Source organism: Bombus fervidus, chromosome 7 (assembly GCF_041682495.2).
Source record: "Bombus fervidus isolate BK054 chromosome 7, iyBomFerv1, whole genome shotgun sequence".
Lineage (NCBI taxonomy): Eukaryota > Metazoa > Arthropoda > Insecta > Hymenoptera > Apidae > Bombus > Bombus fervidus.
In genome coordinates this window covers 5,817,769-5,839,939 of record NC_091523.1, presented here as the reverse complement: position 1 = coordinate 5,839,939, position 22,171 = coordinate 5,817,769, and the positions used below count along the sequence as shown (strand labels likewise).

Sequence of the window (22,171 nt, the reverse complement as noted above, 5' to 3'; positions counted from 1 at the left end):
CAAAAATTAAGGTAATAATCAAATCTCTTTATTATCTTTTTTTACATTCTATGAGATGAAATTTCATTTTGTGCGTTGTTTTTTGCTACAAAATGTAGCAAAATCCTATAAAAGTAAATTATCCATATATTGCATTCTATACAGAAAGAGAGAAGAGCAATCTATCATATCTAAAATGAATAATATTTAGACATAGAAAGTATATTTTCTTCACCAATTAATACATTCAAGCTCACAACATAAATAAAAAATCTCATATAAAGCTACTCACATCATCATATATTTGTCAAAATGTTGCATTAGAAGAATTGTTATGTCTCTAGACATAAATATCTTTAACTTACTTAAATAATACGATTAATCTTAAATAATACAATTTATGAGCAGTGGCAAGTGACATACATTTCTTTTGTTATTAAATGATGATATGTTATAAATAATTTTTTAGGCGTATATAAATTTACTCATCATATCTCATACATTCATCATATCAAATTATTTTATTCTTTACTATCTAAATTTAGATATTAAACAGGAATGCAAAGAAAATGAGTATTATAACATTAAACCTTCTTTTGTATAACAAGTTTCATTATTATATTAATCACTTCATTATACATTCATGAGATGTATATACTTTATATACATATATTAACGTGAATGTAAAGTATTACACATATTATTTACTGTACATGTATTCTAATAGCAAGCATAGTCTCAAACACAATATAATATTATCAGCCTTCCAAAATGAAATATAGGATAATAACAGTTTAATGTAGAAGTTATGTAAAAGATATACAAAAAATGTTAAAATTAATACATTCAATATTATTATATGTAAACGATGTAAATAATGTAGGAATATAGCATTCAACAACAGTTATATGAGGAAGTTAATATTTGATCCTAGCAATCAAATATTAAAGTTATGTATTAAAATAATGAAATAAGTTTAAGCAGACATTTTGCAACATATTTTCAGTATTTAATGAAAAATTATACGATATTTAAATTATATAAATATCTTATAATTCATAATAGTTTCATTTGATTGCATGTCTTTCACAAAATATAAAATTATAAATTTCTAAAAATGTTTTGTTCTGAAGTCTTATTTGATTATCACAACTGCAATCTTTTTTATATTTGAGAATTTAAAATAATACTCTTTCAATTGATAATAATAAATTCAAATAAACTAAAAATGATTTTAAATTAAATTTATAAAATTTTACTGTAATATATTCTATATTGTAAATGTATATATATATATATATAGAACATATCATAAGAAAAACTTAATTTGCTTTATGTCATGGAAGATATTATACTTTTGAAGTAATAGATACATATGTCACCTTACATATTATAAATGTATTTGTATGAATTGAACAGCACATTATACAAATATATTGCGTGTAGGAATGTATTTCTTTTTCCCCAGAGTGTCTCATTTTAAACACTTCTCTTATCTATTGCAGAAGTTGTTATAATAAATTTCAATAAATAAAAATTTTCGTATAACGAAAATTTATGAATGTTAAATATGCAATAAATAATGTATTAATTATAATACATTTCATAATACTATTACATTAAAGTAATTCTGTAAAGTTCCTTAAGAAAGAAAATTTACTCAGGGGGATATATATTCAAGATTTAGTTTTCCAATTACATGTATACTTACTGAAAAATAATTAAGAAGTTTTAATTACTGATGTAAAACTACCCAAAAATATAGTAAGTTTATTTTACTAATATATAAGTAATAATATGTAAAATAATGAAATAAATAAATATAGATGTGTTCACATCATAAAAATATGAATTTCTCTTATCTACAATTATAAATGGGAAAGTTATATTGTCCTTTTATTTTGCTATTATCTGCACTAAAGAAGATATGTAAACGTTATTGAGATGAACACTTCCTGTGATTCTGCATAAAAAACTATTTTATCATTTCCAAAACTTCATTCCCTTAAAAAAGCTATCTTTAAGTGTACTATCTTCCTGCATGATTCAATATCAATTTTTTTCTATAATTATATTTAATTTCCAGTATTTAAATATGTATTATTGTAATTTTCTTCACTTATATACAGTAAAAAATTTTGTAATTTTAACCGTTTGAGTCCCAGAGGTCTCTGAAAAAACAGGGTCGAAAAACCCTGAGCAGTGCGATAGCGCCTGTCTTAATTGATTACGGAGAGAAACAAGCAGCGCAATAGTGCTCGTTATATTTGTTATTTTTATGAAATACATCTATATTATTATATATGCGTATTATTAGTTTATAAATATTTCAAGTTTTGTTCAATAAAAATTACTGAGAAGATAACAATGAAATACAAAATACCGTCAGTCGTCCGTAGCATTCAAATGTACTGGGATTTTTCAACACAAAATCTAAACAGTGCGATCGCGCTGCTTGGGACTCAAACGATTAATAAGTTTTGTTTCCATTAAAAATATCAGCGTTTTATGTAAATTATTTTAAAACAAAAAAAGCTATTGGTTTTATAATGTTCCTAAACCGACGTTTCGGAATTCAATCTTAGTAAGAATTTATTAGATTTAGGATGTGCGAGCTGTTCTGTAAGGTGAAAATGAGGTAAATGATATACTGTACATAACAGAGCTACTTCACCTTGTCGTAACTGAAATTCGCAACCATTTGCGAGAGGTCGTGAAGGTAATTCTCCTTCACAGACTAAAGCCCAATGATGCGATTTTTTCTGTCGTTCTTTTTCGTTTGAAAGAACAGGGCTGGTTACAAAAAAGGGTTCTAAAAATGCGCGCGGTGCTGCATCTTGAGCCAAACATCGTGCAAGTCGATTTAAAATAGACTCAACAGAATGACGAGGTTGTTGCCGCGTAACTCTTAAATATTTCTGCAAAGCTCTTGCCATAGATGGAAATACTGCTTGTGCAGCTTCCATGGGATCCATAGGACCAGGATTTGGAGTAGATTCAACTTCTGAATGCAAGCGTTTTATATGTGCAAATGCTTCTTCAGCGGCAGTGATTAATCTTGCTCTACGTTTTCGTACTCTACGTTCATAATCATGTTCTTCATAAAAACGTTCGTTGTGACTGGAATCTCTACGACGAGTTTGAGTTGTTATGACTGCTCTATCACCACTACCTCCTCGTGACTGAACACTGCCAGTTACTCCACCATCAACCTCATAAAACTTGAAGCTTGACTGTTTTCTACCAGATTTTGATACTGGGAGTCTTTCTAGATATGGATTATAAATAGGAAATTCTGTATAATATCTTTCTAATACCCATACTGCTGCTCGCTGTATTGACAATTGTCCTATTGCATAAGATCGGGATTCACCATCTGGTGATCTTACAATCTTAAATATCAACATTATTATAAATATAATGTACTAAGAATAGATATAAAGAAGTAATTACACAAAAATGAAATGCACTTACTTTCAGATAAAAGATAGGCTGTTGATGGCGAATTTCAATTAGCAATATAGCAATATAATGTATGAATAGTAGAGTATCTGCAAGAGTACCTGCATAATTTACTAAATTTTTATATTCTGTTATTTCACCATTAGCAGCAGTCTTAGCACTCTCAGTAACCTATAATTTATAATGATATAAAAATACTGTAATTGAGGAGATCTTGAAAGTTAATAAAATTATGTACCTGAACAACATAAAATAACCAGTAAGTACAAATGCATAATGTAGTAAGAAGCAACACTCCCGCTCGGAATAAGAATATGCGTGGCATAGTAGCATTTTTTGAGCGTAAAAACACAGCCCAACTCCCAATACCTAATAGCACCAATTTAAAGGCTAAACCTAGTAATTGGCCTTTACATTCAGCATTACAAGATAATAACTGAAGCTTTTGTTGCATAGTTAAAACAGTTGTAGAATCAGGAAAAAATCCTAACTTAGGCAATATAACCATTGTTATAGGACTAAGAAAAGCACTTAATCCAAGCATCATTGCTATAACCGGCCCCATAAATCGATTACAGGAACTAAATGATCCATCATTCTCATTTGGCCAATGGCTCACATCTTCAGTTGATTCTGATCTATCAGAAGTATTTCCAGTGACAGCTGTAGTATTTTCACCCCAGTTTTCATCTTGAGGTAAAATTTGTACTTCTATAACTTCTTGACCCAAATTATCAACACTATCTCCTCTTACATTAACGGTTGTTTGAAAAGGTGCCATTTCTGTGGAATCTAAATTGTGTCTTTCTTTCTTTTGACTACGAGTTGTCCTTTAAAAAAATATTTATGTTAACAAAAGGGTCATAAAAGGTCATAAAAAGAAGCTTAACTAAGTTATATATATATTTTTTTGATTAACTAAAGTACCTGGTACTTCTATGTGAATGTTGCCTGTGATGAGATTTAGAACTATGAGTACGATGATGTTTTTGAGAAGTTCTACTATGATGGCTATGGCTATGCTCACTAGCCCCCGATTTTACGCTCTCCGTCTCCATTCCCCGGCAAAGGCTACCGCCCTGCTGTTACCCCATAAGAGCATACCCTCTTCCACTCGTGACCGAACACCAAGCACATGTACTTACGTAAATGTATCAAACGTAAAATTGAAATTTTATCGAATTATAAAATGGTATGATATGAACAACGAAGCATTTTTCAAGCTTGAAATTTTTTGCTGCTTTGACATTTTAAAGCAAAGAATACATTTCTTTTACATATGATATTAGTTCCATTAAAAATTATTATAATAAAGTTACTTATTTAGAGCAGAATTCTGTTAAGGTACTAAAAAACAGACGCCGACACGCCTAACGTTTATTATTCTGACCCCCTCTAACTTGTCTTGTTACCACATTCCGGAATAATTGTTAGGGAAAAAACAGCATGAGTTCCTAGGGTTGTTATATAAAGAAATAAACAGTATTAAATTTTTATGAAAGTAATATATATATATAATGTAAAAATCTTAAATTTAGTCGTTTTTTCACTAATTATAAGTTGCTTTGTAATCATATTGATAATATTGATATATCATTGAGAACAGGTCAAAAATGTTGCTGCCAATGCTGCTTCAATAAAACGTAGCTTTAGGCTTCTGATCTTATTATCATACCTAATGAACACAAAGTACGCAACAATTGACGAAATTATTTGAACAGTTAATTCTTTTTTCAAGGTAGGCTTTTTTGTATATATGATCTTACTTCACTGAAAAAAAAAACTAGTATATTATGGATCACCAATCGTAAAGAAAACTCCTTATACTAAATTTGCGATAATGCTAACAAAATCGTGACAGATGAAAAGTGTTAAATAACCAGCTAAACAGGTAGGTACACAAAATAAACAATAATATAAAACAGTATTATTTTATATATTGTTGAAACTATTCTATTATGAATTATACTTATGCATTAATAGCTTTCAAAAATCTTGAAGAATATTAGTATTTTATGTAAATATTTGATTAACTTTTTTTTTAATTTCTGGTATATTTTACATTATAAAAATAATTGCATGCAATGCATTGAAATGATTAAGGATAATTATTACATTACATTAATATAACTAGTTGTTGATTTTTGGTTTTTATGTATATATATATATATATATATGTGTGTGTATGTGTGTGTGTGATTATAGAAAAATATAAACATGGCATTACGTACATACGGTGATAAACCAATAAGTTTCCAAGTAGAGGAAAATGGAGAATATTATTGTATTGGTTCAGAAGTGGGCAATTATTTGCGCCTATTTCGAGGATCATTATACAAACGTTACCCTGGAATGTTCAGGAGATCCATTACAAATGATGAACGTAAAAAATTAGTAGAGCTTGGCTTAAGTCAACATGTACTTGCATCTAGTGTATCTCTCTTAAGAGCTAGTGAAGTAGAAGATATTATCGAGGGTAATGATGATAAGTATAAAGCTGTATCAGTACATTCAACAGAACCTCCAGCTCCTAGGGAAGGAAAATCAAAAAAATCGATGCCTTGGGTGCCTAGTTTACCAAATAGTTCACACTTGGATGCTGTACCTCAAGCTACACCAATTAATCGTAACAGAGTACACAATAAAAAAGTCAGAACATTTCCTTTATGGTAAATACTTAATCTCTTCCATATTTATATGAAAACAGATACTTAACAGATGATTTTTATTCTTTAAAAAGTGATTTATACATGGTATTATTCAACATAGAACATTGTTAATACTATAATAAATTTTGAATAACATTTATTATGTTTGTTGTATTTTTCTAGTTTTGATGACACAGATCCATCAGCAAACTTAGAAAATGCAGCACAACAAGAAATGTTAGTTCCAATTCGATTAGATATGGAAATTGAAGGACAAAAATTGAGGGATACTTTCACGTGGAATAAAAATGGTATGGTTTCTTATGTACCAATTATATATTATATAATCATATGTTATCACAATAAAACACTAATTTTTTTTAGAAAGTCTCATAACTCCTGAACAATTTGCTGAGGTATTATGTGATGATTTAGATTTAAATCCATTAACCTTTGTGCCAGCCATTGCACAAGCCATAAGACAACAAATAGAAGCTTTTCCACAAGAAACAATTTTAGAAGATCAGTGTGATCAAAGAGTTATAATTAAGTTAAACATACATGTAGGAAATACATCTTTAGTAGATCAAGTAGAATGGGATATGTCTGAAAAAGAAAATAATCCTGAAAAATTTGCAATGAAACTGTGTGCTGAATTAGGACTTGGTGGAGAATTTGTTACTGCTATTGCTTACAGGTAAGTACAGTTTTGCCTTAAAATGAACAACTCGTTATTCCCTCTTCTTTATTTGAACTCGCCAAAATGAGAATATGCACAATGTTTTCTCATTCTGGTATTAGCGATTCTGACGTATTATATCCTACTTGGCCAATCACTTTTTGATTTGCCGCTATCTCGAGCTTCCCGCTCGTTCTGTCTTTTTTGTCTCATTTGAAAACAAAGTCAAACTGAATAGTATACCCGACTCGTAATAAGCAACTGACCGGCCTCAAGCACTTTGCTTATTTCTAGGAAAACTATATAAGTAATCTGAATATTTTATAAAATATTTTAATAAAATTTATTAATATATCTTAATCAAATTTACTTTAGTGTACGAGGACAATTATCATGGCACCAAAGAACCTATGCATTTTCTGAAGCACCTTTACCTACTGTAGAAGTACCTTTTAGACCACCTTCAGAAGCTGATCAATGGGCTCCATTTTTGGAAACATTAACAGATGCAGAAATGGAAAAGAAAATACGCGATCAAGATAGAAATACGCGGTAAAAACTATTATGTTATATAATTCAACAACTATAATATGCATAAAATAAATATGTAATTACAATATTTTTATACTTTTTGTTCCAGGCGTATGAGACGTTTAGCAAACACTACACCTGGATGGTAAAGCATGTAAATTATAACGATAAAAAATTACGGCGTTATACTTGTAGATTTATTCTGAAGATATCCATTTTTAGAATTTTTTTAACTTTAAATATAATAAATAAACCCTTATATCAAAATTTAAATAGAGAATAAAATACATTTTAATAAAAATTTACACATTTACCAATATCACGATATAGCTAATTAATATAAAACTTTATTATCAAAAAATATTTCTATCTTCTTATAATCACTCCCTCTTTGCATGTTCTTACTTACATGTCGTGATTGATGTTACATAATCAAAGAAATAGAAAAAAGGTCTTGATAATCTACTTAATTTTAACTGTTTATGAAATATATGTCATGTGATCATGTAATGAAACACTCATAATATTGATAAGTAATTTTTAATCTCTTCTATTTACTATAATCCAGACTTTCATGTTTTAAAAACGTTTTACAGTAATGAAATAATCAAAAGTATATGGCTAAATAACATTCATCTTATCTACTTAATTAGTCATTCATTTTATTCTGAATGCTCAATTTTGGTTATCTTCATAATTATTTATTTTAATATCAACATGATAAATAGAAGAATATCAAGTAAAATTTCTAACTTGTTGAAAAAATATGCTATTTAAATCATACTGTTTTACTTATAATTTTGTTATACTTATAAATTACGAACAATTAGCAATATAAATAAAAATATAATATTTATAGATAAAAATTAATGCAATAGAATTTGGATTAAAGTAGCTTATAATCCTTAATCTATAAATTTTAATTGTAGTTTATAAAAAAAGCTAAACTTAACTGATTAATAAACAGATATGTATTGCAAAAATGTATTACTGATATAAAAAATTTCGGTCACTCCATGCATAATCGCCTGTTCAATTATCATTACGTATCCTGATCCAGTATCGAGTATAGGACTGTCAATCTATAAAGTGTGAGTAAGAGAAGTTGATTGAGGAAGGGGAATACGCACCGAAATGTACGGATATTAATCGACTCAGTTCACATTTGATGCTTAACGGGACAAGAGTACTGGCAGGCGAAAACAAATTCCAAACATGGATATCGGTTCATTGATATACAAATCATCGCAACAAACAAGTACAATTTCAACATTCCATAACAATCCTTTTCCTCGTAGACCTTGGATTACTGATACTGGAGCTGCAGCGGCTGTCAGTCATAGCGGTGTTAAAGGAATTGTGGCTGGTAAAATACATTCTTTTTATTATATCATTTCTTGTATTAATGATTTCATTTTTAATGTGTTCAGTGCTCTTTATTATTTATCGGAATAGTCTAATAGAATACAAACACATTAGTCAAAAGTGAGAGAGAAGTGTAAGCAAACTAGAAGAGCGACAAAGATAGATAAACTGAGTCAGCGCATTCGAAACATGATAGATTCAAAGATGAAGAAATATTTAACCTTTGAAATATGCGCTAGTACAAAAATTTTTATTTTAGAGATTATGAATGAAATTGTTTATATATTTTTCTTTTAAATATATATCAATGGATTCATTAAGTACTTCTTTACCAATTTTTATCAATCTTTTAAATAATAAAATATTAATGAAATTATGGGTATATTATAGGAGGTATTACCGGCGGTATAGAAATATGTATCACTTACCCAACTGAATATGTAAAAACACAGCTACAACTTGATGGGAAAGCTGGATCTGGTAAACAATATTCAGGAATATTGGATTGTGTGAAAAAAACCATAAAAAATCGTGGATTCTTTGGTCTATACAGGGGTCTTTCAGTATTACTTTATGGTTCAATACCAAAGTCAGCTGTACGCTTTGGTTCCTTTGAAAAAATGAAAGAATTGTTAGTAGATTCAAATGGAAAACTTACTACACAGAATAGTCTTATAGCAGGACTATGTGCAGGTGCATCTGAAGCTATTTTTGCAGTTACTCCTATGGAGACAATTAAAGTAAAATTCATAAATGATCAAAGATCTGCTAATCCAAAATACAAAGGATTCTTTCATGGAGTAGGGATGATTACCAAGGAATATGGTAAATAGAATATTAATATATATTATTTTATAACGAGTTCAAGTCAATAAATATAATTTTTTGATCTATAACATTTACAATCTAATTTAAATATGATTTTAAAAACAACTAAAAGCTTAGTTATTGCTTAATTAAATTGCTTAGTAATGCTCTGAAAACAAGTAAATTCCTCTTGAACCATATGTGCAACAAGTCCAATCAAGGGCTATGTAAAGAGGTCAAGTTATATTAGTTATGTACTTCTTAATTTACATATATGACAGTAAAGTAATGTCATATATGTCACAATAAGTTTATTGTGACATTCAACCATGTGCTACTAAACATTTGTTATTACATTATACAATGTGTATAAGTTATGTGTTATATTAATATTAGTACAAATAAAAAATATAACTTTTTATTTGCTAGGATTCAGAGGCATATATCAAGGTCTAACACCTACAATTTTAAAGCAAGGATCAAACCAAGCAATTAGATTTTGTACCATGGAAACATTAAAAGATTGGTATAAAGGTGGAAATAAAGATGTAGTTATACCAAAAGTAGTTACTGGATTTTTTGGTGCATGTGCTGGGGCATTATCTGTTTTTGGAAATACTCCAATTGATGTTGTAAAAACTAGAATGCAGGTAAATATGTTTTTCTTTTATAATCATTAAGTTATATATATATATATATATATATATATATATATATTTTTTTTTTTTTTTTAATGTACTTCACTAAATGTGTATCATATTTTCAGGGTTTAGAAGCCTCAAAATATAAGAATAGTATAGATTGTGTAAAACAAATATGGATCAATGAAGGTCCAATGGCATTTTATAAAGGAACTATCCCAAGATTAAGTAGAGTATGTTTAGATGTTGGCATAACATTTATGATTTATGATTCCTTCAAAGAATTTTTTGATCGGCTTTGGCCTTGAAAGTTATTAATTTTGCAACTGTATATTTTAAAATGTCAGTGCAAATGTAGCTTTCATAATTTCATCATTATTTATGTAATATATCTATAATCGTACATGTTAAGAAATGCCTTTATTTCAAATATGATACATACCAAAGTATTCTGTTATAATGGACATTTTAATGAATGAAAATGAAAGAAAACAAAGTCATATCGAAAAGTTTCAATTTTTATATTAATCAATGTCGGTATTGAAAGCTGCAGTTGCATAGAGCACAAATTCCATTACATATATATTTTTATATAAATTTTTATTTAACATAAAATTATATGTATGGAAGGCAAATGGTAATGTAAATTTATTCATATAATTATTTCAATTTTGTTTATCAGTTTATAAATTTTATTTAAAATATTGTTAAATATTTAACATTCCTATAGATTTGAGTCATCGAATGAATGTTTATATTGTGAAAGTGATTTGTACATGGTATGCATAAGTTATGTAGACACACACACACACACACACACACACACACACACACACACACACACACACACACACACACACACACATCTAAGAAATATTGTACAGTTTCAGTACAAAAATATACAGAATGTTAACTAAAATAATGAGAATAATAAAAGATGTTTATTACTTGAGCGAAGGGAAATAGATTGACTTTCTAATTAACTCTTTTTAATGTAGTAACATTCAAATAAGATTAGAGTAGGTAGGAGGTATAAAAAGGTATTAATCAGAAATATTTTTATTTATGTGCACATAACATTCCATTAAATATAATTATCTTCGTTCAGATATTGTAATATATTTTAGTATTAATTGAACAAAATTTAACTATAATGGCTGTGACATTCAAATGGAGATAAACATGTAGAAGTTCCTTCATAATAGAGACCTTGTAATCTCATAACAATTGCAAACTATCTATTTTATTACTTTAACAATAAGACATGATGGTTCATAATGCTTTGTATTTATATTTGTACTTGTACATTGAAATATATATCTTTACAGTACTATTTATAAATGTTTTATAAAAAAACCTGTTAATATCTTTAAAGTATAGAAAACCCTCATTATTAAAATTATAAGATATTTTTGTATCTAAAAACCTTTTTCATATATATGCTTATAAATGATTATTGTCTTACAAATAATTATGATGTATTTTTAGTTGAAAGAAAAGATATTTATAGTATTTGCAAATAATATATTGGAATAACAATTAATTTAACACAATTACTGCTATTCTTTATACAGAACACTATTTACATTATACAATATTTCTATTCACGTAAAACATAATTTTGTAACATAACATAAATTTGTAAAAATAATTTATAAAGTCATATACGTCATATATTATTTCAATAAATGAATTCTACATTTCTATGCATGTATATATACAGCAGCGTAAATTTATGAGCTATACATGTAGAGTCCAATACATAAAGGTACTTACAAAAGCAGACAGTGCCGGCCCCACTCTGGGCCCAAGGGGGAGCCCGGGGTCACATTCCAAGATGGCTGTGCCTGAGGAATGCAGTGGGTGCCCTCCTAAGACGCCTTACTCCCTCCTTTTTTATTAATCGAATCAATTCACCTATCCTAGCGAATATTCTGATTACTAAGACGAAATAGTTTATTTCAGCGTGTATCCGGTGAGTGCTGCCTAGATTTGAAAGTAGCATCTTGTAGAAAATAAATCTGAATGAGGGAAAGAAAGGTGGTACAGGAAGACCTAGAAAGGTCTTATACTCTAAAATGTGTGGTCTTATCTAATGAAGCTCCTTTGCTGCAGATAATGCTCATGCAGGAGGATGCTACTTGCTCGTCTTAAGCAATGTCTCATAGGGATATCTCTGAGGTAACAAGATCCTACAGTACAAATATGATGACGAATATTATTATCATATTTTAGAATTAAAATCATTTAATTTTATAAATTTGTGTGCTTTTTATTTTTGTATTCATAAAATTTGGTCTACTATTTGCAACTTTGATAATAAATTATGTTCTTAAGATCATATTGTATATATTTATGGATATATACATAAAAATAAAAAACAACAAAGATTTGTATTAAAAGTGATAAAACAAGAATTATGTTGAATTGTATATTTTTTATACAATAATTGATAATAATATTGATTAATAATTGATATAAAAAAAATAATGAAATTTAAGAATTAAATATTAGATTTTAAAATATGAATGAAAATATTTATTTAAATTTTTTATTTAATAATTATTTCATTAAATCACTTATTTCTATTTATAAAATGCAAATTGATATAAATTAATATTTATGATAATTATATATGTAATAATTAATGTTACCTTATATTAGCTTAATATTACTTAAATAAGTTTAATATTACCTTATTTTTTATAATAAATTTTTTATACAATGTTTATAAATAATATTTAATTAACACAATGATAGTAGCAATATAATATAACTCTGAAATAAATACATACACATATATGTGCATAATATATATAAATTATATATATATATAAATATTTATAAGGTGGAGCCCGAAGGTACGTCGGCCTTGGCTGCTGGATCAAGATCTCTATTTTTAGAGACTGTACGTCGTAGCAATGCAGCATGTCAAAATGGTGATTATGCTCTTGCTGCAAGTTTGTACACAGAAGCTCTTGCTTTGGATCCACTTAGCCATGTGCTATATTCAAACAGGTCAGCTGCCCGGCTCAAAATGGGTTTATTTGCACTTGCTCTTCAGGATGCTGTTAGAGCTACCGAACTTAGCCCTCAATGGCCAAAGGTAATAGCTGCTTTTGTTTGTTACTTTTCAAATAATTAGTAAAACCAATATCTCTATTAGGCATACTACCGTCAAGGAGTAGCCTTACAATGTCTAGGGAGACATGGAGAGGCTCTTGTAGCCTTCAGTACAGGTTTGGCACATGATCCTACCAATTGTCAACTATTATCTGGTCTTGTGGAAGCATCCTTAAAATCACCATTGCGTGCAACACTAGAACCAACATTTCAACAATTACGTGCAATGAAACTTGATGAATCTTCTTTTGTTGTCATTTCTGTTGTTGGCCAAGAACTTCTTGGAGCAGGACAGTATAAGGCAGCAGCTGGTGTATTAGAAGCTGCTCTTACTATTGGTTCTTGTAGCTTAAAATTAAGGGGTTCTGTATTTTCTGCTCTATCTAGTGCATATTGGGCATTAAATTCTTTAGATAAAGCTATCAATTATATGCAACAAGATTTAGGTAAATATTGAAGATAGATAAAATAATAAGTATGTATTAGTAGAATATTTCTTTATATTCTGAGTAAAAATATTTGTAGGTGTCGCACGATCTTTAGGAGATACCCAGGGTGAATGTCGAGCTCATGGAAATCTGGGCTCAGCATATTTTAGTAAGGGCAGTTTTAAGGAAGCTTTAACAGCACACAGGTATCAATTGGTTTTAGCTATGAAGTGCAAAGATACTCAGGCTGCAGCATCTGCTTTAACTAGCCTGGGTCACGTTTATACAGCTATTGGTGATTTACCAAATGCACTTGCATCTCATAAACAATGTGTACAATTAGTAAAACAAATGGGAGATCGACTTCAGGAAGCGCGAGAGATAGGAAACGTGGGAGCGGTTTATTTAGCAATGGGAGAATTTGAAAGTGCTGTTGATTGTCATACACAACATTTGAGAATAGCAAGACGCTTAGGAGATCGTGTAGAAGAAGCAAGAGCTTTCAGTAACTTAGGTTCATCTCACCATTATCGAAGGAATTTTGGTCAAGCAATGGCTTATCATGAAAATGTGCTAAGAATAGCTCAAGAACTTGGTGATAGAGCAATAGAAATGAGAGCTTATGCTGGATTAGGTCATGCTGCAAGATGTGCAGGTGAACTTTTTAGAACAACAAATAATGAGAAACTTAATGAGGAATTAACTTTATTGTAAAATCTCTTTCAAATATATCATTATTTAGGTGATCTTGCACAAGCCAAGCTGTGGCACCAAAGGCAACTTGATGTTGCTTTAGCTACAAAAGATAAAGTTGCTGAAGGACGAGCATGTAGTAATTTAGGAATAGTTTATCAATTACTTGGTGAACATGAAGCGGCACTTAAATTACATCAAGCTCACTTAGGAATTGCTAGATCATTAGGAGATAAAGCTGGTATGGGTAGAGCATATGGAAATATCGGAAATGCTTATAACGCATTAGGATATTATGAACAAGCTATTAAATATCATAAACAAGAATTAACAATAAGCAAAGAGGTAAATTGTTTAAGATATACAATGAAAAATAAATTTAATAACAAATTTATACCATAAAACATTATAAAAATTGTTGTTTAATATAGGTCAATGATCGTAGTTCAGAAGCTAGCACACATGGAAATTTAGCAGTAGCGTATCAAGCTGTACAAGGTCATGAAGCAGCATTAAGACATTACAGAGCTCATTTAGCTATAGCGCGCGAGTTGAAAGATACAGCTGGTGAAGCCTGTGCATTGCTGAATCTTGCTAATTGCTTGTCATCTCGTGGCAGATTTGAAGAAGCTGTTCCATATTATGAAAATTATCTTATGTTATCTCAGGAACTACACGATGTTGAAGGAGAAGCTAAAGCATGTCACTTCTTAGGTTATGCTCATTATTGTTTAGGCAATCATCGTGAAGCTGTTAGATATTATGATCAAGACTTAGCATTAGCTAAGGATTTACAGGATAAATCTGGGATGGGAAGAGCTTATTGTAATTTGGGGTTAGCACATTTAGCTCTTGAAAATTTAGATACTGCACTAGAATGCCAAAAATACTATTTGGGTAAGAAAATCGTGCATCTACATATTTATATTTTAAAAAAAACAAAATATGTACTTAATATTAATAATTTATCTTTCTATATAGCTATTGCACATATGACTAAACATTTAGCTGGAAAATTTCGTGCTTTGGGAAATATTGGTGATTGCCTTTTACGTCTTGGAGAAGCTGAAGAAGCAATAAAAATGCATCAAAGACAATTAAATTTAGCACGGCAAGCAAGTGATCGCAGTTTAGAAGCTGCTGCTTATGGAGCTTTAGGTATTGCACATCGGACAATAAAAAATCTTGATAAAGCATTAGGATTTCATACTCAAGAACTAACTTTAAGACAAGAAGCTGGTGATTTACGTGGCGAGTGTAGAGCTCATGGAAACTTAGGAGCGGTACACATGGCACTAGGTCAATATACTCATGCAGTGAAGTGTTATCAGGAGCAACTTGAAAGGGCAAAGGAATTAGCAGATTCAGGAGTTGAGGCTCAAGCTTTAGGTGAACTTTATTTATAATGTTTAAACTGCTTAAATTTACAGCAACAATGCTCACTATTTTTCTTTTAAATAGGAAATTTAGGAATAGCTAGACTTAATATGGCACATTATGAAGACGCAATTGGATATTTTGAACAACAATTAGCAACTTTAGAACCATTAACTATGGGCACAGCCTTACTAAATAAAGCTAGAGCACTTGGCAATCTTGGCGATTGTTATGAAGCCTTGGGAGATCCAGAAGAAGCTATAAAATGTCATGAGCAGCAATTAACAGCTGCTACAAAATTGAAAAGTATAAGAGAACAAGAAAGAGCATATCGGGGTTTAGGTCGAGCTCGGGAAGCAACTGGAAATTTACAAGAAGCTTTAGTTTGTTTTGAGAAAAGACTAGTAGCTGCACATGAAGTTGATAGCCCAGAATCAAGAGGCGCAGCTTACGGAGATTTAGGTAATTAATATGTAAAATATTATACTATAGAACTTATAAATATATTAACTTTTCTTGATGAGTGTTATAAGTTGTTAATATCAATTGTGTAGGTCGAGTACATGCTGCATTAGGTAACCACGAACAAGCTGTTAGTTGTTTATCACATCAACTGGCGCTTGCCAGAGGACTCGGAGATAAAGCTGCTGAAGCAGAGGCTGCTAGTGGGTTAGGAGCTGTTCATCTATTAATGGACGATCCAAATTCTGCATTACGACATCATCAATTGGAACTTTCAATTGCTGAAGCTTTAGATGCAGCTGGGTTACAAGCTAGAGCTTGTGCAAACTTAGGTGTAACTCAAGAAGCTTTAGGACAATTTGAAGAAGCAATAAGATTACAAGAACAATCATTAAGTCTTGCAGCAGCAGCTGGTGATCAACCAGCAAGAGCAGCTGCATTTTCCAGTTTAGGTCGACTTCATCATTTATGTGGTGATTTATCACGAGCTTTGAGTTACTTACAATCGGGATTGTCTTTATCTGAAGGGTTAGGAAGAAGAGAAGAAGCAGCTAGATTAAGACACAGACTTGGTCTTGTTCATTGGGAAGCTGGAGAAGCAATTATAGCTGTAGAACATTTAGAGAAAGCAGCAAATTTATTAGAATCATTAGATGGAATTTCTTCAACCCTTACTTGTGGACAACCAAACAAATCTGAGTTATTATCAGAAACGTACAGAATGTTACAAAAAGTACTAATTAGTTTAAATAGAGCTGAAGAAGCTCTGAATTGGGCAGAAAGATCGAGACGAAGTAAAAGTAATTGTTTAGATGATGCTGCACATTATTCCGAAATTATTGATAGACAACGTGGAGTTATTTTATATTATAGGTAATTTAAATTTATTAATAAATAGTGTGAACAAATTGTAATTCCATAAACCGGCTAGTAAATGTCAAATAACGTTTCAGTGAAGTAGGGTGTGAATTACATGCTTGGTGCTTAGCTCCTGGTCGGGGATTATTACGATTTCATTCTACTAGTTTGGATGATGGTATAGGATTAGAGAAGCGAGTTTTGCAAGCACGAGAAGCTCTTTTAGACGAAACAAGTGAACTTGTTGAAGAAACAAAAATACCATCGAGAGGACATCATCTCAATGCTAGTTCATACAGTTTGAGCAGTCTGTTTAGTGTGGGTTCAATTAGTTCACGAGCAGGAAGTGCTCGATGGGGACGAGGAACCAAAGGACCAACATGGCAATCACCATTACCAATTCAAGTACTTTATGATTTACTTTTAGCACCTTTTGAAGATCTTTTACCACCAGCAAGGAAGGAACTAATTATGGTAGTGGAGAAGTCTTTATATTTGGCACCACTTCCAGCTTTACAATCAAACCCTGGAGAAGATTATCTATGTGAAAGATTTTCTTTATTAGTAGTACCATCGCTTGCAGCTTTAAAAAAGCGATCAAAGACTCCTATGCCAGAAGGAGGTGCAACGGTAGCTGCATTAGTTGCAGGAAATCCTGTGCTTCCTGAAGAAATCAGGGAAGAATATAGATGGTCAGAAAGTGTTGCTTCTACTGAAACAGAATCTGAGATTGTTGCTGAATTACTAGAAGCCCGTGCTTTAACTGGTAGATATCATTACGAATTTAAATAAATTAAAGAAAATTATAAATAAATAATCTTTTCAATCTTTATTAATAGGGATAGAAGCTACGAGGTCGACTGTTTTAAGATCTTTACCTGATGCAGAATGTGTACATTTAACAGTACCAGTTTTCTGGAATTCTGCCAGTTTAGCATTAACTGCAGATCCTTGTGAAGATCCATCTGTAAAACCAGAATACTTGTTAAGCTATTCAGATATTACAAAACTAAGAATAGCTGCCCGTTTAGTTGTAATATCTAGTGGCCACGGTTGGAATAGTACAGAAAATACAACTGCTACATCAGATGGCGTACAAAATTTAGCCAAAGCTTTATTAAATGCAGGAGCACAATGTGTACTTATAGGAATGTGGGCAGTTCCACCTACAGCTGGTAGTATATTATTACGAGCATTTTATAGTGCTATGTTACAAGGTGCTAGAGCATCAAGAGCATTGGCAGAAGCTATGCAAACAGTTCAACATACAAGACATTTCGCACATCCTGCAAATTGGGCTGGTTGGTTACTTATTGGAGGAGATGCAAGATTGTCAAACAAGGTATAAATCTTAAAAAATTTATTAAATTTAATAATTCATGTGTAAGTGATAGTTCATGAAATATACATTTAGGTTGCCTTAATGGGACAAGCACTGGCTGAATTATTACGCGGTGGCCCTGAACAAAGTCGTGATGCATTACGTGTAACACTTCATTTAGTAGAAAAATCATTACAACGAATACATCGTGGACAAAAAAATGCTATGTACACAACTCAGCGTAGTATTGAAAATAAAGTGGGTGCAGCCACTGGTTGGCGAGAACTTTTAATGTCAGTAGGTTTTAGATTTGAACCTGCTGGAAACGGAATACCATCCTCTGTATTTTTCCCACAAAGTGACCCAGAAGAAAGATTGACAAGATGTAGTGCAAGTTTGCAGGCATTATTGGGATTGGGACCATCGTCATTACATGCTCTTGCTAGGTTGTTGCAGGTAGTAAATAAATCTGTATATTCTGACATTGCTACTTGTAAGAGTTAATAATCTATAATATTAAAGGAAATTTTTATTGTAGGCACCAGAAGCAGCAGAGGATGTTATTGCTGCAATGAGAAGAGCTACATGTACGACGGAAGGTCAAGAAGTCACATTACCAGTACAAGTATGGAGAGCATCAGGATCTCATGAATTATTTGCAAGTCTAGGCTTTGATCTCATGGAAGTTGGTCAATCAGAAGTTACATTAAGAACAGGAAAACAAGCATCACGGAGAGCTGTTCAATTTGCTCTTCAAGCTCTTTTAGCTTTATTTGGTAAGTCTAAACTGATCATGTGTGTATAATAAATAAAAATGAAAATATGTCATCTAAATTATAATTATGTTCTTAGATACACAAGAAGCACCTAAAAGTTTGACTTTAGATTCTAGTAGTTCAATGGAAAGTCTAGCTTCTGTTGCTCATATTGAAAAAAATGTCATAGAACGACCTAGATTAGGAGGTGCATTTGCAAATTATGTTCGACATCGAGGTGAACCTGATGGAAAAACTATGGAACCACCAAATGTTCCAATTCCTACATCACGACAACCATGTCAAAATAGTGGAGGTATAAATAACTTAGACTAAAATTTAGATAAGCATTAAATATAAAATTATAATCATATGTATGTTTTGTAGGTGAATCGGATGTTGCTTTCACTCCTAGTCCTCCTGTAGCACTCAATTTAAATCATCAAACACGTATCAGAAATCTTTATCCCGATCAAAGCTTAAGACCAGGGTCTAGTTCAAGTAGTTCAGTAACAGATTGGGATAACGGTCATGCAACAGTTTTAAGGCGACAACCATTACCACCTTTACCAGCAACAGTACTAGAAAGATTAAGTGTTCGAACAGAAATTGGATCTAATTCTCCAAGAAAGCCTCGTCATCCTACAACAACTGAAGATATTTGTTCTCAGACTGATTCTGCACAACCTGCAGAAACACATAATCAAAATTTAAGAAACGTAGCCACGTCCCTCACAAGTTTAACACGTGAATTAACGCCTACGATTTCAGATGTATATCACGAGCGAAATTTAGGATTAGGATTGGCACCATCTTTATCAAAATTATTAGAAGAAGTAGGTTCTGTGTCTGGAAATGAAGAAAATCAATCAACACGAACGAATCATAATCAGACTCAAAATTGGATGCAAAATGAAGAATTATGTCGAAGAGATGAAGCTGATGGCAGATCCATTGCTGAGTCACAATGTAGTGCTACCAGCTCTAACAAAATACATCGAAAAGCACCTCCTCCTCCAGTGTAGATTATTTATATACTATTTATAAGCATTAAATGATATTTTAAATGAAAATAATAGCACGAGGTACCAAAGAATGGAAGATATTTTATTGGAAACAAATTTCTTAATGTTTTGTGATTTGAGCTGGGAATAATTTACGGTGATTGCTTATTTTGTTGCAATATGACTCTAATTATGCACTTTTTACATAATATATTTTCCAATACAAATATCAGTAAATGCCATTTGCTTACACTGATAATAAAATTTGATATTAACAAGATACTGTATACAATGGCACCTAATGCTATACTCATGTTTCTTAATGCAAAAGTGTATTATATTAGCATAAAAATGAACATTGTTCATGTATGTTATATTTAAATTTATTAAATGAAATTTATTATTATATATAAAATGCGACCAGTGACTGAAGTAATGTTTCAATTTAATAACATATTTAAATTTGTATAAAATATTGAACTAAAAGTTTGTACTTTTTCATTTTTGATAAATATATTGATGCATTTTTTAATGGGATGCATCATTTTATAAAAATTATGTGCATGTATTTATACTTATATCATCAACAAAATATGAAATTGCTGTATTTAATTATCTTTTAGCATATGAATAAAAATCTAATAATGAAATTAGTAAATCATGAAGAACTGAATTAAAAAAAAGATAAAAATACACTTAAAAATTAAATAAAAAATTAAGATACCTTTATTTTGTTCATTATTAAAACAATTTTAAATGACCAGTTACATTATCTATCAACTGAGCTGGACCTGGACCAATAGCACATACTGTTTTACTTCCTGGCTTTACTTGTGTCTGTCCAGCATCCTGTATTATATTTGCCAAAAGTCCTACAGCTCTAGCTTGTTTTGCTATTTCTTTCAAAGCATTCTCGCTATCCACCTAAGCATTTTTTTATTTACTAATAAGGATTTGACTTAAAACAAATAATATTACATGTAATATATATATAGGAAGTATATATACCTTAACAGTAATTTTAGTTTGCCCACACTTTTCCCAAGCACATAAAAATTCAGGATACTTTGTGACTGCCTTATAAGCTGCAACGGCAGCATGAGCACATTGTGCTGCAATTTTTCCTTTTCCCATTTTTAAATCAGTTCTAATAACTAAAACAAGCTTGTAATTATCCGAATACATTTGCTGAAAATAAAAACTATTATTTTTGTTTGTGTATTTATTAGATTAATTATAAAAAAATATAAATATATATATACAAATTTTAATTTCACTTACCATATAATTTAAAGTTTCATTGCAATTATCATTAGAAGATTGCAATTTTTTTCTATTTATCACTGCTATTATTTTATATAAAGAATAACCTATTATTGCTGAAATTATAAATCCTACATTTGCATCTGTAGCGTTTTGCAAAAGTATTTGAATAATATTCATCTTACTAAAATTTATCAAAATTCTGTAACATTAAAAAATATTCGATCACACTATTGAAATTTATTTAATTCGTCACAAAGAATTTAATTTTTAAACATAAATTAGATATAAAAAGTAGATATTTACATCAAAGTAATTTTACAAAACGTATATATCCTTAGATTAACTTTTTCTTTTGATATAAGCAAAACTTATATTGTTCCATGTGATAGCTTCTATAAGGTTAGGTATCATTTAAACATATACAATATAAATGTACATAGTACATCATACACATATAACTCTGATAGAAATTAATAATCTTTAGACATAATTCGAGACATAAAGTATTATATTAGATTTAATTTTAACTCGTTTTTAAAGATACATAAAGTAACATATTTTTTAAATATCTACAATAAATTTGAAAAGAAAGTAATATAATATATGTATACATATATGTATGTGTAGAAATTTATACAACAATTTTTAATTGAATTAAAGGACATTCAGTTTCATTTTTCTATTCAAAATATAAAATTATTTGATAAATTTAAAGAAGACATTATATATATACATATAGGGGTATTATACATGTAACTGTTATGCAATAATT

The 22,171-nt window shown here is 30.2% G+C and overlaps 5 protein-coding genes and 1 long non-coding RNA gene across 11 annotated transcripts; 3 read left to right on the top strand and 3 right to left on the bottom strand.

The window, feature by feature from the left end:
* Positions 1-180: 180 nt before the first annotated feature.
* Positions 181-4,870, bottom strand: Vang (Strabismus domain-containing protein Vang). Its single transcript, XM_072007627.1, has 4 exons — positions 4,369-4,870; positions 3,680-4,271; positions 3,454-3,612; positions 181-3,371 (listed from the first exon to the last, which is right to left on the bottom strand). Exons 1-4 carry the CDS (start codon positions 4,497-4,499, stop codon positions 2,535-2,537), a joined length of 1,719 nt encoding a protein of 572 aa, XP_071863728.1. The 5' UTR covers positions 4,500-4,870; the 3' UTR covers positions 181-2,534.
* A 167-nt stretch (positions 4,871-5,037) lies between these two features.
* On the top strand, positions 5,038-7,662 carry Snr1 (SWI/SNF related, matrix associated, actin dependent regulator of chromatin, subfamily b, member 1). 2 transcript variants are annotated; one of them, XM_072007630.1, is made up of 6 exons: positions 5,038-5,179; positions 5,647-6,110; positions 6,273-6,400; positions 6,474-6,786; positions 7,144-7,320; positions 7,409-7,662. In XM_072007630.1, the coding sequence occupies exons 2-6, from the start codon at positions 5,659-5,661 to the stop codon at positions 7,446-7,448; spliced, it is 1,110 nt and encodes a 369-aa protein (XP_071863731.1). In that variant the 5' UTR covers positions 5,038-5,179; positions 5,647-5,658; the 3' UTR covers positions 7,449-7,662. The 2 variants fall into 2 exon arrangements, with proteins under 2 accessions (XP_071863731.1, XP_071863730.1); XM_072007629.1 differs by lacking the exon at positions 5,038-5,179 and adding an exon at positions 5,192-5,332.
* LOC139989362 (uncharacterized) lies at positions 6,407-7,274 on the bottom strand. 2 transcript variants are annotated; one of them, XR_011800321.1, is made up of 2 exons: positions 7,139-7,274; positions 6,407-7,058 (listed from the first exon to the last, which is right to left on the bottom strand). It is a non-coding gene; the product is annotated as an uncharacterized lncRNA (long non-coding RNA). The 2 variants fall into 2 exon arrangements; XR_011800320.1 differs by having other exon boundaries at positions 6,407-7,067; positions 7,139-7,272.
* Positions 7,663-8,372: 710 nt separating the features above from the next.
* Positions 8,373-11,445, top strand: Sea (mitochondrial citrate transporter scheggia). The gene is made up of 4 exons (XM_072007631.1): positions 8,373-8,665; positions 9,055-9,489; positions 9,901-10,121; positions 10,238-11,445. The coding sequence occupies exons 1-4, from the start codon at positions 8,515-8,517 to the stop codon at positions 10,418-10,420; spliced, it is 990 nt and encodes a 329-aa protein (XP_071863732.1). The 5' UTR covers positions 8,373-8,514; the 3' UTR covers positions 10,421-11,445.
* A 486-nt stretch (positions 11,446-11,931) lies between these two features.
* LOC139989347 (uncharacterized) lies at positions 11,932-20,791 on the top strand. 3 transcript variants are annotated; one of them, XM_072007607.1, is made up of 16 exons: positions 11,932-12,087; positions 12,228-12,293; positions 12,961-13,218; positions 13,279-13,681; positions 13,761-14,318; positions 14,406-14,701; positions 14,788-15,253; positions 15,338-15,745; positions 15,818-16,195; positions 16,288-17,068; positions 17,149-17,819; positions 17,893-18,395; positions 18,468-18,830; positions 18,913-19,150; positions 19,227-19,445; positions 19,517-20,791. In XM_072007607.1, the coding sequence occupies exons 2-16, from the start codon at positions 12,270-12,272 to the stop codon at positions 20,152-20,154; spliced, it is 6,204 nt and encodes a 2,067-aa protein (XP_071863708.1). In that variant the 5' UTR covers positions 11,932-12,087; positions 12,228-12,269; the 3' UTR covers positions 20,155-20,791. The 3 variants fall into 3 exon arrangements, with proteins under 3 accessions (XP_071863708.1, XP_071863710.1, XP_071863709.1); XM_072007609.1 differs by having other exon boundaries at positions 11,941-12,152; XM_072007608.1 differs by lacking the exon at positions 11,932-12,087 and having other exon boundaries at positions 12,154-12,293.
* LOC139989349 (peptidyl-tRNA hydrolase 2, mitochondrial) lies at positions 12,793-21,861 on the bottom strand. 2 transcript variants are annotated; one of them, XM_072007615.1, is made up of 5 exons: positions 21,703-21,861; positions 21,415-21,598; positions 21,142-21,321; positions 20,858-21,057; positions 12,793-13,431 (listed from the first exon to the last, which is right to left on the bottom strand). In XM_072007615.1, the coding sequence occupies exons 2-4, from the start codon at positions 21,574-21,576 to the stop codon at positions 20,875-20,877; spliced, it is 525 nt and encodes a 174-aa protein (XP_071863716.1). In that variant the 5' UTR covers positions 21,577-21,598; positions 21,703-21,861; the 3' UTR covers positions 12,793-13,431; positions 20,858-20,874. The 2 variants fall into 2 exon arrangements, with proteins under 2 accessions (XP_071863716.1, XP_071863717.1); XM_072007616.1 differs by lacking the exon at positions 12,793-13,431 and adding an exon at positions 20,621-20,771.
* Between the last annotated feature and the right edge of the window lie 310 nt (positions 21,862-22,171).

Excerpts from the sequence above, each read along its gene's own strand:
- Vang (XM_072007627.1), bottom strand. The coding sequence starts at position 4,499 with ATGGAGACGGAGAGCGTAAAATCGGGGGCTAGTGAGCATAGCCATAGC. Across the intron at positions 3,613-3,679 it reads GGTTATTTTATGTTGTTCAG|GTTACTGAGAGTGCTAAGAC; the intron begins GTACATAATTTT and ends TATAAATTATAG. Across the intron at positions 3,372-3,453 it reads AGCCTATCTTTTATCTGAAA|ATTGTAAGATCACCAGATGG; the intron begins GTAAGTGCATTT and ends TTGATATTTAAG.
- Snr1 (XM_072007630.1), top strand. The coding sequence starts at position 5,659 with ATGGCATTACGTACATACGGTGATAAACCAATAAGTTTCCAAGTAGAG. Across the intron at positions 6,401-6,473 it reads TTTCACGTGGAATAAAAATG|AAAGTCTCATAACTCCTGAA; the intron begins GTATGGTTTCTT and ends AATTTTTTTTAG. Across the intron at positions 7,321-7,408 it reads GATCAAGATAGAAATACGCG|GCGTATGAGACGTTTAGCAA; the intron begins GTAAAAACTATT and ends TTTTTGTTCCAG.
- Sea (XM_072007631.1), top strand. The coding sequence starts at position 8,515 with ATGGATATCGGTTCATTGATATACAAATCATCGCAACAAACAAGTACA. Across the intron at positions 8,666-9,054 it reads TGTTAAAGGAATTGTGGCTG|GAGGTATTACCGGCGGTATA; the intron begins GTAAAATACATT and ends GGTATATTATAG. Across the intron at positions 9,490-9,900 it reads GATGATTACCAAGGAATATG|GATTCAGAGGCATATATCAA; the intron begins GTAAATAGAATA and ends TTTATTTGCTAG.
- LOC139989347 (XM_072007607.1), top strand. The coding sequence starts at position 12,270 with ATGTCTCATAGGGATATCTCTGAG. Across the intron at positions 14,319-14,405 it reads TCATGCTGCAAGATGTGCAG|GTGATCTTGCACAAGCCAAG; the intron begins GTGAACTTTTTA and ends ATCATTATTTAG. Across the intron at positions 19,151-19,226 it reads AGCTCTTTTAGCTTTATTTG|ATACACAAGAAGCACCTAAA; the intron begins GTAAGTCTAAAC and ends TTATGTTCTTAG.
- LOC139989349 (XM_072007615.1), bottom strand. The coding sequence starts at position 21,576 with ATGAATATTATTCAAATACTTTTGCAAAACGCTACAGATGCAAATGTA. Across the intron at positions 21,322-21,414 it reads ATGAAACTTTAAATTATATG|CAAATGTATTCGGATAATTA; the intron begins GTAAGTGAAATT and ends TTTTATTTTCAG. Across the intron at positions 21,058-21,141 it reads AAACTAAAATTACTGTTAAG|GTGGATAGCGAGAATGCTTT; the intron begins GTATATATACTT and ends AAAAATGCTTAG.